Source organism: Aspergillus lentulus (genome assembly GCF_001445615.1).
Source record: "Aspergillus lentulus DNA, contig: Alt12, strain: IFM 54703, whole genome shotgun sequence".
Lineage (NCBI taxonomy): Eukaryota > Fungi > Ascomycota > Eurotiomycetes > Eurotiales > Aspergillaceae > Aspergillus > Aspergillus lentulus.
The window spans coordinates 1620544-1636216 of record NW_028322115.1 but is presented as its reverse complement, the minus strand read 5'-3'; the positions used below and the strand labels follow the sequence as shown (position 1 = coordinate 1636216).

Below are 15673 nucleotides of genomic sequence, written 5' to 3'. Positions count from 1 at the left end.
ACAGAGATCCTTGTCAAACTAGGAGCTCGACCAGCTGTCAGCACCACCTTAAAGAAGGCACAACTCCGCTCACGTGTCGCCATGGGATGCAGTCTCCCCGGAGAAAGGGTGTGAACAACGCTCTACTCATTATTCTTCCGAGCCAGAAGAGCGGCGACATTGGCGTCTGTAACCGCAGGAATCAGCAGTAGCAGGGTTGTCCTGCATATCCCCCTGTCCAATATGCGATATACCCCATAATCAAGCATGGCTGATTCGGGCTCAACCTCGGAGTAACTGAGCTCTGTATATAAATCAAATGGCGCAGTCGCTCCATTTCCCTTCTTTCTCAAGAACCAGACACTCGTTTGTTGAGCCGACCTGGCTTATTCGCTCCTTTTCGCTCCCTTTTGTCACTGAGCAAGATGTGGATCTCTCTTTCTGCCACTCTTTCCTGGATATATATCCTTTCCTATTTTGTCCTCGTCCAATCCAGTTCCCACGCCCACCGGGACCATGCTGCCCATCATCGAGCGTTTATCTCCCCTCGGGGCGAGGCGGCTGTTTTGCCCCCAAATGTGGCGGCGCACAACGCGACCTCGAGCGAGATTGCAACCCCCCGTCAGATAGTCAGAGAGGCCGTTGCGGAAATGACCAAGCGGAATCAAGCCCGTCTTGCCCGCCCGTCACGTAACAACCACTCTACGAAGCCGGGGACAAAGCTGGGTAAGCGTGACGACGTGGCTGCACCGCCGCCTCTACTCAATATCACCGACCAGATTGCCCGCGCGGCAGCGCTGGTGGCCGAGCTCGAAGCAGGTGGCTCGGCTGGTGGAATCTACACCAAGTTATACCGGAGGGCGGGAACATTCTGGATGGAGGGGATCGCGCGAAAGGGTGCCATCCCGTGAGGAGATAATCCTGACTACAAGGTGTCTACTCTCCGGCAGCCAATCCCCTCAACGGCTTCGATCCCAAAGACTACGCTGACATGATGCAACTTGTAGGTCTTTCGACATGTCGTCAACGACTATGGGGCTGATCCCACAGGTCAAAGAGTCAGTACGCCTAACGGAAGCACAGTATAGACGACGGGACTAAACAATGGTAGGATTCTACGGCAGCAATCCAAAGGGCCATCGATGACGGCAAGCGATGTGGCGCCGCTTGCAATGGGGCCACTACCAAAAATGCCATCGTATATTTCCCTCCCGGAACGTACCTTGTGTCTAGCTCGATTAGCATTTACTTCGGCACTCAGATCATTGGTGATGCAAATAACTGGCCAACCATCCGAGCCGCCTCGAGCTTTGTCGGTCTCGGAGTCTTGTCCACGGACGTCTACGTTGATAACGGTGGAGACGGGCCCGATGGCAATGCGCTGGAGTGGTATATCAACACGGCGCGGTTGTATAGCCAGATTCGCAATTTGAAGATCGATATCACGGCAAGCAATCCGGGTGCCTATGTGGCCGCACTCCACTATCAGGTGGCCCAGGCGACGACAATTGAGAATGTTGAGATCATCGCAGGTTCTGCCACGGTAGGTGTTGAGACTTTCGAGTCCACTAGCACTTAATTGGAGCCGGCTGACTATTTTACCCGACAGACTCAGCAAGGCATGTACGCGGACAATGGTAGCGGGGGCGTCATGTCAGACATCACTTTCACCGGCGGCAACTTCGGGATTTGTAAGTGAGACCCGGCAGTCTAAGCCTCAACACTGACGGCTCGCAGATGGAGGCAGTCAGCAGTTCAGTGCCGCGCGGTTGACCTTTAATGGCTGCAATACTGCAGTCGAAGTCTCTGGGACTGGGGTTGGGTGTGGGAAGAGCATCACGGTCAAGAACGCCAAAGTTGGATTCCGACTATACAACGATGCCAACGGGCAGATCCCAGGCTCGGTGACCATTATCGACTCGGTATTCTCCGGTACCGAGTCTTTTGCGATGGAGATGGCCGTCCCAGTTGATGTCGTGGACTCCGGCTTCACCGGGTTGGTTTTGGATAATGTCCGGCTGGATCGTCCGATCAAAGACCATTGGAGTGACAAGCTGATCCTCTCTTCCGGATTACAAGAGTGTATGTTGCTACCCTAAGCTGCCCCCATTCAGGTCACAATCTTTGCTGATTCAACAAACAGTATGTGATGGGGGCAGGGTTGGAAATACCCAATGTGGACTGTGTTGACTCAACAACTTCAACAACTCCCGCTGTCTATCTGTGGCTTCATTCTCTGCCAGGCACTATAACAGGGCAAAAGCAGATAATATTCAGCTGGCATGATCTGCTTCTGGCAAGAAATCCGGCAACAAGCGCCGCACATGTTGCAAGCTATCGAAGGTAATACCGCTGTTGCTTAGCGCTCGAAGCGAGCAAGATGGCCGAAAAGCAATAGGTTGGTATGGAGTGGATATCCGGGCTCAGCTGATAGATCACTCGGAGCGCTTGCCTTCATATATACGATGATCCTCTATTTAATTATCTATTCTATTCAATTACGGAACGTGAATTATGCTTTGCCGTCACAGAAAGAGATAACGGCATACTTGCCGCTCCATGCCCACTTGCGGGCCTTGGGGTCGTTCCCGCCTTGCGTCTCACGGAGTTGCTCGTCTTCACCTGGCTTCAGACCCACAACGACATCTGCTTTGCAGGTGCGGAAGGAGAGGATGCGGATACCGGAGCTGGGGCCCAGAGGGCCGATGGCTGTTGTAAAGGGGGTTGTTGGGTCCCAGGCGGCCTGTTAAATAGAGTTAGCCATGAAGGCAAATACCAGTACGTGGAGTTGAGGAGGAACCCACGTCATTCGTCAGCTTCCGGTAGTTCAAATCACCCTTGAACAGGACGAGCTCGCTCTGCTTCAAGTCCTCAAACAGATCGGGTGCGACGTACGGCATCCGCCAGTAAGAGCCTCCAGCGGTCCAGAAAGCATGCGGACGGATGACCAGTTTCCCCTCGCTGTGGAATTCGCTCCACTGATCAAACAGGAATCTCACTTCGGACAGTTCCTTCTCACTGAGGGGCTCGTACTCGCGTCCTGTCTCATCCGGGGCCGTATAGAAGCCCTGCGCGTCGGCCAAAGCGTTGAGGAGATCCATAAAGTCCCGCGGGGTAACGTCCGACACGAACCACGGGATCACCTTGGGATGGAGTACCACGGTTGTCGCTAGGCCCGCCGAGAGGAGATAGCCGGCCAGGATGAGATCCACGAACAGCTCAAAGCCAGAGTTGTCAAGCACAATATCCACACGGCGCTCGCCGTTCTTCTTCTCCTTCTGCGCCTTGGCGAGTACATCAAAGGCGGCGTCCAGATCGTTCACGAGGATATTCTCCTCGGCCGCCTTGCGCGCCTTGGAACCCTGCAGCTTCTGGATATCCTCGTATGTGAGAGAAGTCAAAAGAGACAGATCTGTCGCGTTACCCCACAGGCAGATCTCGCACATTTCAGAGAAGAGTAATCGATCCGTTTGCTCAATCTCCTCAGCGGCCTTGCCGTCCACTCCCTTGCCTTTCTGTGCCTGAAGTGCAAGCTCATGGTAGCGCGCCGCTAGCTCGAGTACGGCCGGACGTGACGACTTGAATGTAGACATCTTCTGCCGGGAGAAAACATCGTAACCCTTCCAGTTCTTGGACATTGCAAAGTGTGTACTGATGCGCCGGTCTGTTTTCGTCAGCACCGTCCGCATTACCAGGTTTAAAACTGTGTAACGCACAAAGATAGCATTCCGAGAACAGCCACGAAGCATTCTGCCATGAGGGCGTTCCCCGCTGCTCCAATTCCTTATTATACTCGGCAATACCTGGCTCACCATCGTCAGGAAGCGGTCTAATTATGAAAAAAAAGTCAAATCAGCCATTCTTCGATACAAGCGGAAGCATGAAGTCACATACGTCAGCTTCCTGTCGTGCTGGATCTCATATTTCAACTTCGCCAGTTGCTCAATGATAGTCTTGCCCTCCTTGCGTTTCTCCTCGTCGGTGACGTCGGCTACGGTGCGGTGAAGATCATCAATTGCGCTGGTCTATACCCTCCCCAGTCAGTCATTGTAATTGACAAAAAGAGCCGAAGGCGCGAAAAGACGTACGATGATGACTGGCCACCGTTCGCGAGCGGAGACGTAACCGAAGCTGGATGGATCGGAGGTGAGGTATTGCGCTGTGAGGATGGAGGGCGGGGTTAGATCGGTGTGCCCCTCTTTGAGAGAGAATGGGAAACGTACGGGTCTTGGGGTCGTATTCCATCTTTTTTCCGTTTCAATCACAAATCGGTTTGCTAGGGGAGACGTTTGGGAAATTGATAGTTTGAGAAAGAAAAGAAAGAAAGATAGCTGTTGAATGACGATGGAGCTGGACGTGGGGTAAAGTGGGCGGATAATTGCTCCGTGAACGGCTTCATACGTGACTTGGTTCAGGAGCAATTGCGAGCGATTGCGTTCCATTCCATTACATTAAAAGCTCGAGAAAATTGACATTCTCAAGATAAAGCTATTTGGATTGTCGATTTTAATTCAAAGCTATCGTGTACCGATCTCGATCACAGATTGTTCCGCTATGCAAGGGATCAAAAACATAGATCAAAAGAAATAGATAGATACACCACGTCTGTTAACCAAAAACATCCATACGTAGCATCTAATTCCCATAATCAGAGATCGCTATGTTCTGACCAAACAAGGGAGATCTTCCTCCTATCCGAAACAAACGCCAACCAGTGCTGAGTTCGTAAGGGTCATATCACATCATCGACAAGATGGAGTTCTGCGCGTAAGCCTGTCGACAAATAATTAGCTTTGTAAGTTGAGCAGATACGAAAGGACCGATTTTACCATTGGTTTGATGTCAGGGTGAGGCACTGCTTCAAAGACCTTGAAGTCAAGCTTGAGTTCGGGCCCAATATTGATGAATGCACCCTTGTTCTCGGTGGTGTCGCAGTACTTGGGCGCAGAGAAGACGGTGATGCACCGTCCGTCGTGCTCGACCTCGTAACCCTCCATGCGGACCTCGTGCGACCGAATGATAGCTTCCAGTCCGTTTTTCTCGCAGAAGCGCTTCGTTACATCGGGTCCGAACTGCAGGCCAACGCCTCTCTTGCTGGGCCCACGGCCCGGCTCGGTCTGAGGGTCCGTCCAGAGCATCTCCATCATCAGGCCTTGCTGTCCGGGCTGTCGTTGGTTGTGTCGGTTCAGTTTCCGGATATCGTCCAAGGTGACCTGGTCGTCGGAGAAGAGGCCGCCGTGCAGAACAAGATACTTGCTGCCAATCAACGTGGCCAGGGGCAACGCGGAGAAGGACTCGGAAAAGACCTTGAACAGGCGTTCGTTGTACTTGGCTTTGCACTCGCCCTCGAAACCATAGACCTTGTTCATGTCGTCTGTCTCGTGGTTGCCCCGGTTCAAGAAGATGCGGTTGGGGCGGAGCCACTTGTATGCGTACAGGAGCAGGGCAATCTCGGTGGACCATGAGCCACGGTCGACAAAGTCACCGTTGAAGAGGTATGCGTGCGTCTCAGATGGGTAGCCATTTATGTTGAAGATGTTGAGAAGGTCGAAAAATTGTCCTAGCAAAATGTTTAGCGGGCAAGTCACCGTACCCGGGACAGAAAGCCAAACTCACCGTGTGTGTCACCACAAACCGTCAACTTAGTACCCTCCTCCACACCGATCTCGACCATCGTCGGTTCCGCATAAACGATATCCTTGACAGCCTTGATGATCTGGAACGCATACTTGCGATGAATCTTCTTGCCGTTCTTGAACCTCTCAATCATATCATCGATGAACTCTTGAGTCATCTCCTTCTCCAACCGAACGCCATCATAGGAGGAATCGACGGCAATCGCATCAATGTCCAAGTCCTCGAACGCAGACGGGGGCTCCCCAACCTCAATTGCCTTCTCAAACTCTAACCGCCGCACGAGCTTCTCACACTCTGCCAGCTTCAGTTTCGCATCGCGGTTGTTGGGCTCCTTCTTCACGACAGTTTTGAAATCTTTGAGGGCTTCGCGGTAGTTCAGGATGGCGGTATTCGCAAGAGCTCGTCTCCAGTATGCCTAGCAGCACGGTCAGCCAGTACTTTCGCTACAAGTTCCTTGGAAAATGCCCATTCGACCCACCTTGACATACGAGGGGTCCAGCTCCAGAGCCTTGGTGGCATCCGCGATTGCGAACCCATACGCCTCGAGTTTGATATATGCCTGCGTCCCACTGTATCAGCATCCGCAGCTCACATTCCTTCACATTCTAGTGTAAACTCCCGACCCGCCCCAAACGTACCTGCGCTCGGTTGCTGAAGAACGACGGTTCCCGATCGTACTTCTCTATCGCCTGCGTGTAGAAATCGACTGCGGTAGGCCATTCATGCTCGGCAAATGCCTTGTTCCCTTGCACTTTCAGTGCGGTGGCGGCCTCGAGATCGGATGAAGCCATCTGCGAAGTGTAGTAATCGACCGAGGGAAAGGGTGCGATGGAATCGGTAGATGGGCACGAGGGCGATTTCCACGGATGGGAGAAACAAGAAGGGTGGGATTGGAGGTAGCAAACGCGGTGTTTGCGCGGAGAGAGATAGATAAATATAGAAAAGTGGACAAAGAAGGGAAGAAAGAAAGGAAAAGGTGAGAGATCAACTGTCAGCACTTCCTGAGTAGTTCTTCTTCCTTCTTTTTCGCTCCCTTTGGCGGCGGCGCGCCAGTCCTCCGTCCGTCTGGTCCATTTCCGTCCGGTCTTGGCATTTCCCTTTCCCATCGCTCGACAATCGACAATCCTCTACTCGACCGTTGCCTTCTCAAAATACCACGATCAACGCTCGACCGTCAACATCAGTCGTCTCCGAGAGGATAGTGAAGAGAGCCCAAGACCAGCCATGTCCTCATCCTTCTACGTCGCTCCAAGCCAGCAGCGCACTCTGCGCGCCTGCATGGTCTGCTCCCTCGTCCAACTACACAGCGTACGTCCAACTCGCCTCAACCCTCTACCACTCCCACTAATCACATTTTTTCTTATGGCTAGAAATTCATGCGCGAAGGCTGCCCAAACTGCGATAACGTTCTCGGCCTCCGCGGCAACAACGACGCCATCCAGGAATGCACCTCGCAGGTCTTCGAGGGCCTGATTACCCTGCGCGATCCGACGACGAGCTGGGTTGCGCGCTGGCAGCGGTTGGAGGGATACGTTGCGGGGACATATGCTGTCAAAGTGACGGGATCGGTGAGCGATACCTTCCAGTGATATCGGACGAAGCTTATAGGTGTTTAGTTGCCGGACGATGTCATTACAAATTTGGAGGATTCGGGGGTTAAGTATATCCCGTACGTTTGTCTCCTCGGCTCCTGCGTGAGTTGTGATACTGACCGGCTTGTAGGAGGGATGGTAGTGCGTTGGAGGAGGAGGCATAGATATCGATTTATGGTCCTTGGCACGAAGTATATTTTGCTTGGATATAGGGGTGTCTACAGGTGGACAAATTCTTCGTCACAGCATGAGTTTGGAGTTTCGGTGTTATACATCCATACGGCATCGGGTTAGTAAATGGGCTTGCGCTGGAGTTTGCTCCTTTTTCTTTCTTAGACCTCCAGATGATTTTCAGGCCAATGATGTTTCCACAGCGCTCCTTTTTTTCTAAATCACCGATACCCTGTCTCTACGCTCGGAGAATATCCATTGAGCGTGATCATATTCGATTACCACTTTTAGAACATAGCTCATCATTTATGTTACCCCAAAAACTCGAACCCGTGAGATATCCGCTTTAAATCAATCATAACGCCAGATAGTGCAAATCAAAAGACGAAAAAATGGAAGCAAATTGCCCGTTGAGCTAGAAGCTACAGCTGCTTGATGATCTTCTCAACACTCTCCAGGAGGATATCAGCTGTAACACGTTAGTTTTTCATCCGCCAAGTCAGACTGAACAATGCTTACCGTGATGCTTCTGGAAGATGAGCATGGGACGCAGGCGAACAGCGCTCATGCCACTGCCACCGATGTTGACACCAACGCCCTTGGCCTTGGCGAGGAACTCGTCGCGCTTGGGGGTGTCCCAGGCGATGAAGGTACCCTGGCCCTTACCGCGAAGGTTCTGCAGATGCTCAGGGTACTGCTTGGCCAGACGCTCCAGACCAGCGAAGAGGTAGTCTCCGGTGGCGGCGGTGTTCTCAACGAGCTTCAAACGCTCAATTTCCTCGATGATGCCGCGGAAGATGAGGGCACGGGCCGGGTCACCCATCCAGGTGTTGAACTGGCGGTAGGGCTTGTTAGGCCGCAGGGCAGGGTTGCCGTAGTAGTAGCCCGCGGTCTGAGCCTTCTTAGAGAAGGTCACAATGTCGGGAGGAGTCTGGAGGTTCCAGTGATCGTGGGCCCAGAACTTGCCGGTAGCACCGACACCAGTCTGCACCTCGTCGACGATGAAGAGCACGTTGTTGCGCTTGGTGATGTCGCGCAGACCCTGGAAGAAGGCAGGGGAGGCGTGGTTGTCACCGCCCTCAGACTGGATGGGCTCGACAACAACGGCAGCAACGGGGTTGTGGAACTCCTTGATGAGGCGCTCAACCTCCTGCAGGCAGCGCTGTTCCTCCTGAGCGTTCTCCTGCGCATGCTCCTCCAGAGGGTACTTGAGGGAGGGGAAGGGAGCCTGAGGCCAGTCAAAGGCAGGGATATCCATCTTGTGGATGGCCTTGCTACGGGTGGTGGACAGACTGCCGAAGAGACGGCCGTGGAAGGCGGACTTGAAGGAGAGGATGGACAGCTGGGGGGAACCGGGAGACTGGTTGTTCATAGTGGTCTCGAGCTCTTCCGCAGTGAACTCAGCCTGGGGTCCCCCACGCTGCTGCTGACGGTAGTACATGAACGCGGCCTTGTAGGCAGTCTCGTTGGCATCGGAGCCGGCCATGGCGGTGAACACCTGGTCAAGGCCCTTGGGAGCGACCTTGAGGATACCGGTATTCAGGACATGAGCCCAATCGGCCGAGGGGAAGTTTCCCAGAGCTGGACGGTTGATCAAAGCAGTAACCATCTCGGGAGAGGAAGCGACTTGGCGCAGGTGGGGGTTGTTGTAGCCAACAGGGATGGAGGCAATCTGAGCATATCTAGACATTACTCGCATGAGCGGATGTTCGGTTCTGAGAGCACGACGATGACTTACACATCGAGCAACACGTTTCCGTCGAGATCAGCAATGCTATGAACAATGTTAGCCCAACTCGCACCAAAATTGCCGACCAGATGCACGTACTAGTTACCAATAGACTTGGTATAATCAGTCAGCATGTTCAAGCTGCGGACATCAAAGACCTTGTCCAGCTCAGCAGTGGCGGCCTTGTTCTTGGGTCCCGGAATTGCGGTGACCACCTTGGGAGCACTGGGCTCATCGGCAAAGTAAGGCTTCGCAGCTGCTCGTAGGTGCGGGGAGGTGGTGAGCGTGCGGGCTGCGACAGGGAAGCGAGAAGTGGCGCGGAGCCGGAGGGTCGAACGAGCAAGGAATGTCATTGTGATGTTTGATTCTACAAGGCCGGAGTAAGAACTTGAAGATGAAGAATGTCCAGCAGGCGAGCAGCTTATACCAGGGGGACACCCAGCACCGAACCTAGATAAAAGGTGTGGGGAAGCGGCGATAAGAGCTTCAAGGGCCGTGGAATCGGTTGAGGTGGAATTGAAGCTCCAAATTCGACCAACGAAGTCAGAATTAGATGAGAGAAAAAGTCGAGCAGTAATTGTAATGAAAGCCAGTCCGAAACCGATTAGAAACCAGGGGTCTACGTCCTTATATACAGCGTGTCTATCGCGAGACCGCAACCTAGATGGAGCTCCTTCTGAAATGCCGCCCCGCGCGTCATTGCTCGTCGGCGTTTTGGACCAATAGGAGAGCTTGCAGCCACCGTTCATGGTCGGCGACACAAAAGGTAAAGGAGCAGCGGGGTTGGAGATAGGAAGCAAGGATGAAGCTGCACAGTCACTTGGTTCCTATTAATAATGAGAATGGTAATGAGTGTTTGAAAGAGGAATGGACTTCCGATGATATGTGTGGTTCACCATACTTGAGGCCTTCTGTACTTTTAAAGAGATACTCGTTGCCACCTTCTACAATAATGCTTCCTCCACTCCACACGATAAGGACCGCCTGTTTCTCGCATTAACATGCCAAGGATATGATCTATCACAAGGATGATCTAGAACGCGGAGTAAACATGATCAAGTGACATGCACTTAATCCTGACTCTATGAATTGACCCCAGATAATGCTGCTCGGCTAGCTTGAAGATCTCCATTAGGATCTTCACCTCTTGAACCTTCAACCTAAATACTACCGTTAGCTTATTAGAGGGTGCCTTGTGTGCTCAGGTTAGAACTGAAGAGGCCGTCGAACCACCACAGGTTCAATGGCAGAATTCCACAAGTCGGCCATAAAATTGTGTACATTGGAATAATGAATATATACAAGAATTGCAAAGAAATTGCCTCGTCAGAGAGTATATAGACCGTCGGACGAAGCTCTTTGTCCATGTCGTGATAAATCGTGGAGTAAGTAGTAATACAGCACAGAATATTTTTTCAGGCCAAAGATCAGGGGACGGCATTCAAATGAGGTGTTCGTCCCCAAAGGGCGACCCAGGTTTATCCCGATTGAGCGACGCCGACGACCTGTGACTCCCCGGAGAGGTGTAGACAGTGGTTTCATTCTTCAAGTCGAAATGGGTGGTTGGTGTTGCCACTCGGGTACGGCTTGAAGACAGGTCGTCTCCTGTGGCCGACTGGTGGGAAACCCTCGGTTCGGTCCATGTTTCCATCTCAACGGTGCGCATCACCTCAAACGGTTCCACAATGCTAAGTCCCTCAATGCCATACTGACGTGACTCAAGCCGCGAAGTTTTCGAGGGACCGGCTGACGAGAACAGCTTGTTACTCTTGCGACCCGTACCAGAGGCGTAATTGCGGGAAGTCTGCAGAAGACGAGGTAGAAAGAAACCAACAAGAGGTCGCAATGCCGGAGCAGATGCACAGATCTAGTCATTTGTGAGCCGCGAACAATAATACCCATTTCATCCAGAGAACATACCAGGCCCATATTGATCTCAACAGAGGCGGCGAGCAGGACCGGCCAGCCCAGCCATGTGGTGTCGTATGAGGCGACCATGCTCTTCCAGACGTACACCGTGCGAACCGAGCCTGCTACATTGACCACAATACCCAGGCCGAAGATGGAAATTACGGCAATTCTTTGTCGAGTAGGCAATTTCAAATTCCAAATCAACGGCATAGGAAGGACAGTGACCAGGAAATCGGTGAAGATATTGATGACACTTGCGGAGAAGACAATAGCACCGTCATTCAAGCACTTGTATGGATAAGTTGGGGCCAGATCCCAATAAGCATGAATCGGACTATGAGATAGATGTAAGTCATAGCAAGAATATGAGACTGTTGGCCAACTTACTTGCACTGGAAGATGCTGAAAAAAAGAAAAAGAGCGCAGCTGAGGGACACAAAAGCCATTCCCCCAATAAGACACCAGTTGTAGGTCCGGTAAAGGCCCTTACTTCCGGCGCCGAGAAGACGCTTGCAGAACCATAGGAGCGAGAGTTTGGTGACAGAGGAGGCCAACGAGAACAGAATTTGAAATACAAGGTTGAGTTTTGAGACAGTAGAAAGCCACGTCGGTGGGACATCCCACATATGTCGGTTCCAACCGTATCGTACGGTTGCGAGAGAGGTGACTGCACACATCGCAATGGCAAAGCCCTAAGACGATCAATCAGCAACCATCCAGCATCAGTCATTCGTCAAGTCTTATCACGTACCAGGGCAATCACGATCAGAACATCATCAAGACCAGGACTATACGTAATCTTCAAACGAGTGTAGAGACGAAGAAGCGTAACGACAAACGCGAAACTTAAACAGATAATATTAACGATCAGGGCACCATTCCCGCGAGTGGGGGGATCGACGTAGTTGGGTGTCGGCCATGTAACCAGAACTTCGGGAGGTGGCAGTCTCATTGTGGCGACGTCGTTGGAGATTCTGATCGACGCGATAAATATACGGGGTTCAGTCGTGGAGGAAAAGAGGTCAGCGGTGTCGTCGGATGGTCTGGGTCACGCAGGCATGATTGTCATCAACGCGATGAAAGAGTCAAGGACCCAGAAGCCATGTTCGGATCAAACTGCAAACGAGGCAAGCAGAGGCTCTGATGACAGTCCTCAGCAATCCAGAGACCCTTGAGGAGCGAGATCGATGGTGACAAAGGATCAGATGGCACCTTAGAGGATGAATGCAGCAGATGAGACAGCAGGCCAGTTGTTATCTCCTGCTCACGGAGCCGACTACCGACTACTTAACACAAGAGCGCAACAGCCCGAATCTGGCCCTAAATCAACTATGGCCAGGAGCCAAGTTTCGGGGGGGACCCAACCTCTCATATTGGCTCCATATGCGTTCCATAGTTCTCAAACCAGTCCGGCCGCCAGCTGCACGGAATTTCCAGGAGACCTCCAATAATGCCTCGTCGCCACCATGGTTCAATATCATGTGCTTGCAAAAGTAGTAGTATCTCCGAAAGTTTGCTGGGGGCAGATAGTAGCTCGTGGCTGTCATAGGCAGATCCAGGGACCCATCGTTCCCCTTCGACTCCACCGTCGAAGATCTATACGACAAATCGCCAACTACGACGACACATTATTGCGCTGTCGCTCACTCAGCAGAGTCAATAACAATTCTGTATCGGGACCAATCTTGAGACTCCAAAGTCAAAAAGATGAATTAACTGGGATCAGTGGACAAGTTCGACGATTCCATGACACAAGGATTGGTGAAATTTCCGACCCCTGCACATCCGCTAAGTTCCTTGCAGCCGCGGAAGCCAATAATGGCGAGCCCTAGGTGGTCCAAGCAATCTCACTTGCACGAGCATCCATACTAGTGGCGTCTGATAGGCTACTGTCGTATCGCCTACTCAGTACTCAGCAGAAGTCGTGAGACTCGTTTCAGCTACGAAAAGGTGATACCTATGGGGTATCTGGGTGATCTGAGATTCGTGGTGGGACTTGGAGTAAGCAAAAGGCAGGGAGCATTGTGTGGAGCAATCCCAATAATTAGAAGATTGGGAGGGAAGAGGATGTGGCCCAAGTGTAAGAGTGGCTGCACCGCTGAACGCCCTAGTCTGCCCATTTTGCCTCGGTTCCGGCTTTCCCACGAGGGCCATCGCTTCTTCCGGTTAGCGTAGTCCGTATCCCCCCGCCTCCACACAAATGGTGAAATCAGTGTATCACAAATAGCTTATGGTTCTAACAGCACTTTTCACCAAGTCTCGACGTCTGCTCAATGTGATTTTTCCGTGGTGGAATATACGTGCCATGCTGAAACGTCTACGACAGGCTCGACTGTTGATTGGTTGCTTAATCCAGCAGTATGTCAGCATTTGAGCCTTGAGCCACCACGATGTAAGCGAATCCCCACCTCCAGGATTCTGGACTCCTGCAGTCCCTTGCATCGTACCTAATGGTACCGAACACGGGTGCCTCGTACGTATCCGTCTACCCAAAAGTGGTCTGAGATCTAAGGAGATCCCTACTATGGCAGAGCAACCAGTGAGGGCAATAGTCCCCAAATTGATCTTGTAGACACTCTTGTCTGATGTTCGATTTTTCATCATGAGTATAACTCTAACAGGTACTTAAAATGTGGACTGTAGTTTTGTCCGCACTCCAAGCTCGAGGTGAGTAATCACTAGCCGTTACTAGAGAGGTATAAGCCTATATTCGCTTATTGTTTGGCAATTGGAGCAATTATTCGGATCATATACTTAATGATTGCAGCCTTCCAAGGAACCCGACAGAGCTCTTGACCATGGATGAAGCAGCCATAAGGTTGATGCCTCAAACTTCCAGCGAGTCATGGCCGCTACCAAAACCACCCGTCATCGTTCCGCGGCCCATGGCACATGGACGGAAATCACAAGCTCAAGGCATATTATTCTCGCTCAAATTTGGGTAGGTCTCGTCCTTTCATCCGAAGAAAAGAGCACATCTCGACTCCTAACTCTCAATTACCTAGGTTAAGGTCAAACTTTATCACAGCTTGCGAGTATGGCTGATGGGATTCTTGACCTTTGCCATACCACTCAACTCATACATCGGTCTAAATGCTCAGCGTCGGATATGACCTCGACTTGCTCTAAATGGTTAAAGTAGACATGCCTGATCGAGTCGAGGCGTGTTGGCTCCACACAGATTATCAATAGCGGACGATCTCTTGAAATCTGGGCGCCGATCGTCCAGGAATCCGCCCTTGGATCTTTGTAAAGACTTTGGTTATCCTAAGCCTCTTAGTTAGTTAGCATCTGATCAAGCTTTTCAGACCTCAGAGATCATAGGCCAAGACTCAGCAGCAAAAAAAACGATCATCGTAGGTTTCCCTCATTGTTACAGTATCCGACGTGTCCGACGAAGCTGTTGGAAATGAGTCTCGGATCTTGACTACATCCGCTGAAACTGGCCGAAAGATCGTGAGAACCACTAGACAGCACGTTGCGAATCCCTCTGCCGTCTCGTCTTGGGCTTGCTACTCGTTTGTCATGTGGTCATGACAACAGATGTAGGTTGATGCGATACAGCATAATCACCAAAATAGCGATACCTCCGTTGTCCTTCCCCCAAAGCAACTGGTGCTGTAATAGCAAGGGTATCAGTGCAACTACAGTCAATCTAACCTAGGCCACAATCAGAATATCCGATGGACTTTCAGCCTTTCATATGCCAATGCATGCATTAATAGAGACACCAAGTCCACCCTCCTTCAGCACATACGTACTATTATGGCTCAGTACTATCAATGACCATTTCCAATCACTTGCTTCTCAGAACCCCCGGGGTCCTGCTTTGGGCAGTTCTACTCCAAATTATTCAGTACTACTTGTCTGGGGTTACTCACCGCAGATGCTATGCCACCTCTTCTTTTTTTTTTTTTTTTTTTTTTCCTTCCAATCATCGCTTTCACAGACCAGTCTACCGAGTATCACTTCAACCGTCTTCCGTGCAAGACGCAGCTTAATCACAACTTGATAATAACTCCATAACAGGACGGATATCTCTAGTCCTCCATCATACTGTGTCTTATGTATCAGCTCCGTTATGTGTAACATGGCCATGAAACAGCCACTCAAACTTTGGCAATTCCATGACACTGGTCAAACTCCCCACGGGTATATGCCGTCTCTCAAGAAGATCAAAGTATTGCACGCACTCGTTTGTTGATTTGGATTCCTCTGGCTCTCAACTCGCCTAGCTAGACTGGGGCAAGGAATTACATCCTGACTTGCCTAAATCGGATGTACTGGCAGTAAAGCTGAGGCAAATGCTATAAGACCACACTGAAAAAGATAAACTGCTTGCTAGGATAGTGGTCGGGAATTTGAGTGATAGACGTGTTTCTCTTGAGTCAGAAGCACTATGTCCGGATGGCGGGCTTAGAAAAGCGTTCCTTGATGTCATGCGTTTTGCGAAGGTGCTGATAGACATACTACCCTGGTCACAATGAAGGTCATCAATGGTTTCAGCTGCGAGTTAAGGGAACCCAGCGTACGTGATGCAGGTTCTATGTTTCCAACTAGGTTCAACATTCAGTAACAGTTAGGACATACATATCTACAAGCTCAAACAGACTTCTTATCGAGTCGTCTATCAATTTGACCTGAAATTAAACCA

At 51.2% G+C, this 15673-nt stretch overlaps 6 protein-coding genes across 6 annotated transcripts; 2 read left to right on the top strand and 4 right to left on the bottom strand.

The window, feature by feature from the left end:
- Positions 1–404: 404 nt before the first annotated feature.
- Positions 405–2078, top strand: ALT_6462 (glucan 1,3-beta-glucosidase; the record flags this gene model as incomplete). The annotated part of the gene is made up of 5 exons (XM_033563520.2): positions 405–886; positions 987–1041; positions 1091–1522; positions 1589–1670; positions 1717–2078. The coding sequence occupies 5 exons, from the start codon at positions 405–407 to the stop codon at positions 2076–2078; spliced, it is 1413 nt and encodes a 470-aa protein (XP_033419411.2).
- A 413-nt stretch (positions 2079–2491) lies between these two features.
- ALT_6461 (damage-control phosphatase ARMT1 family protein) lies at positions 2492–4224 on the bottom strand (the record flags this gene model as incomplete). The annotated part of the gene is made up of 6 exons (XM_033563519.2): positions 2492–2722; positions 2784–3643; positions 3696–3808; positions 3874–4004; positions 4068–4138; positions 4203–4224. 6 exons carry the CDS (start codon positions 4222–4224, stop codon positions 2492–2494), a joined length of 1428 nt encoding a protein of 475 aa, XP_033419410.2.
- A 492-nt stretch (positions 4225–4716) lies between these two features.
- Positions 4717–6407, bottom strand: ppt1 (protein serine/threonine phosphatase PPT1; the record flags this gene model as incomplete). Its single annotated transcript, XM_033563518.1, has 5 exons — positions 4717–4752; positions 4809–5539; positions 5596–6031; positions 6095–6175; positions 6255–6407. 5 exons carry the CDS (start codon positions 6405–6407, stop codon positions 4717–4719), a joined length of 1437 nt encoding a protein of 478 aa, XP_033419409.1.
- Positions 6408–6840: 433 nt separating this feature from the next.
- spt4 (transcription elongation factor SPT4) lies at positions 6841–7372 on the top strand (the record flags this gene model as incomplete). The annotated part of the gene is made up of 4 exons (XM_033563517.1): positions 6841–6924; positions 6987–7184; positions 7233–7285; positions 7339–7372. 4 exons carry the CDS (start codon positions 6841–6843, stop codon positions 7370–7372), a joined length of 369 nt encoding a protein of 122 aa, XP_033419408.1.
- A 429-nt stretch (positions 7373–7801) lies between these two features.
- Positions 7802–9461, bottom strand: gatA (4-aminobutyrate transaminase gatA; the record flags this gene model as incomplete). The annotated part of the gene is made up of 4 exons (XM_033563516.2): positions 7802–7848; positions 7899–9061; positions 9118–9153; positions 9208–9461. The coding sequence occupies 4 exons, from the start codon at positions 9459–9461 to the stop codon at positions 7802–7804; spliced, it is 1500 nt and encodes a 499-aa protein (XP_033419407.2).
- A 1088-nt stretch (positions 9462–10549) lies between these two features.
- Positions 10550–11971, bottom strand: ALT_6457 (uncharacterized protein; the record flags this gene model as incomplete). Its single annotated transcript, XM_033563515.1, has 4 exons — positions 10550–10975; positions 11029–11353; positions 11407–11711; positions 11771–11971. 4 exons carry the CDS (start codon positions 11969–11971, stop codon positions 10550–10552), a joined length of 1257 nt encoding a protein of 418 aa, XP_033419406.1.
- Between the last annotated feature and the right edge of the window lie 3702 nt (positions 11972–15673).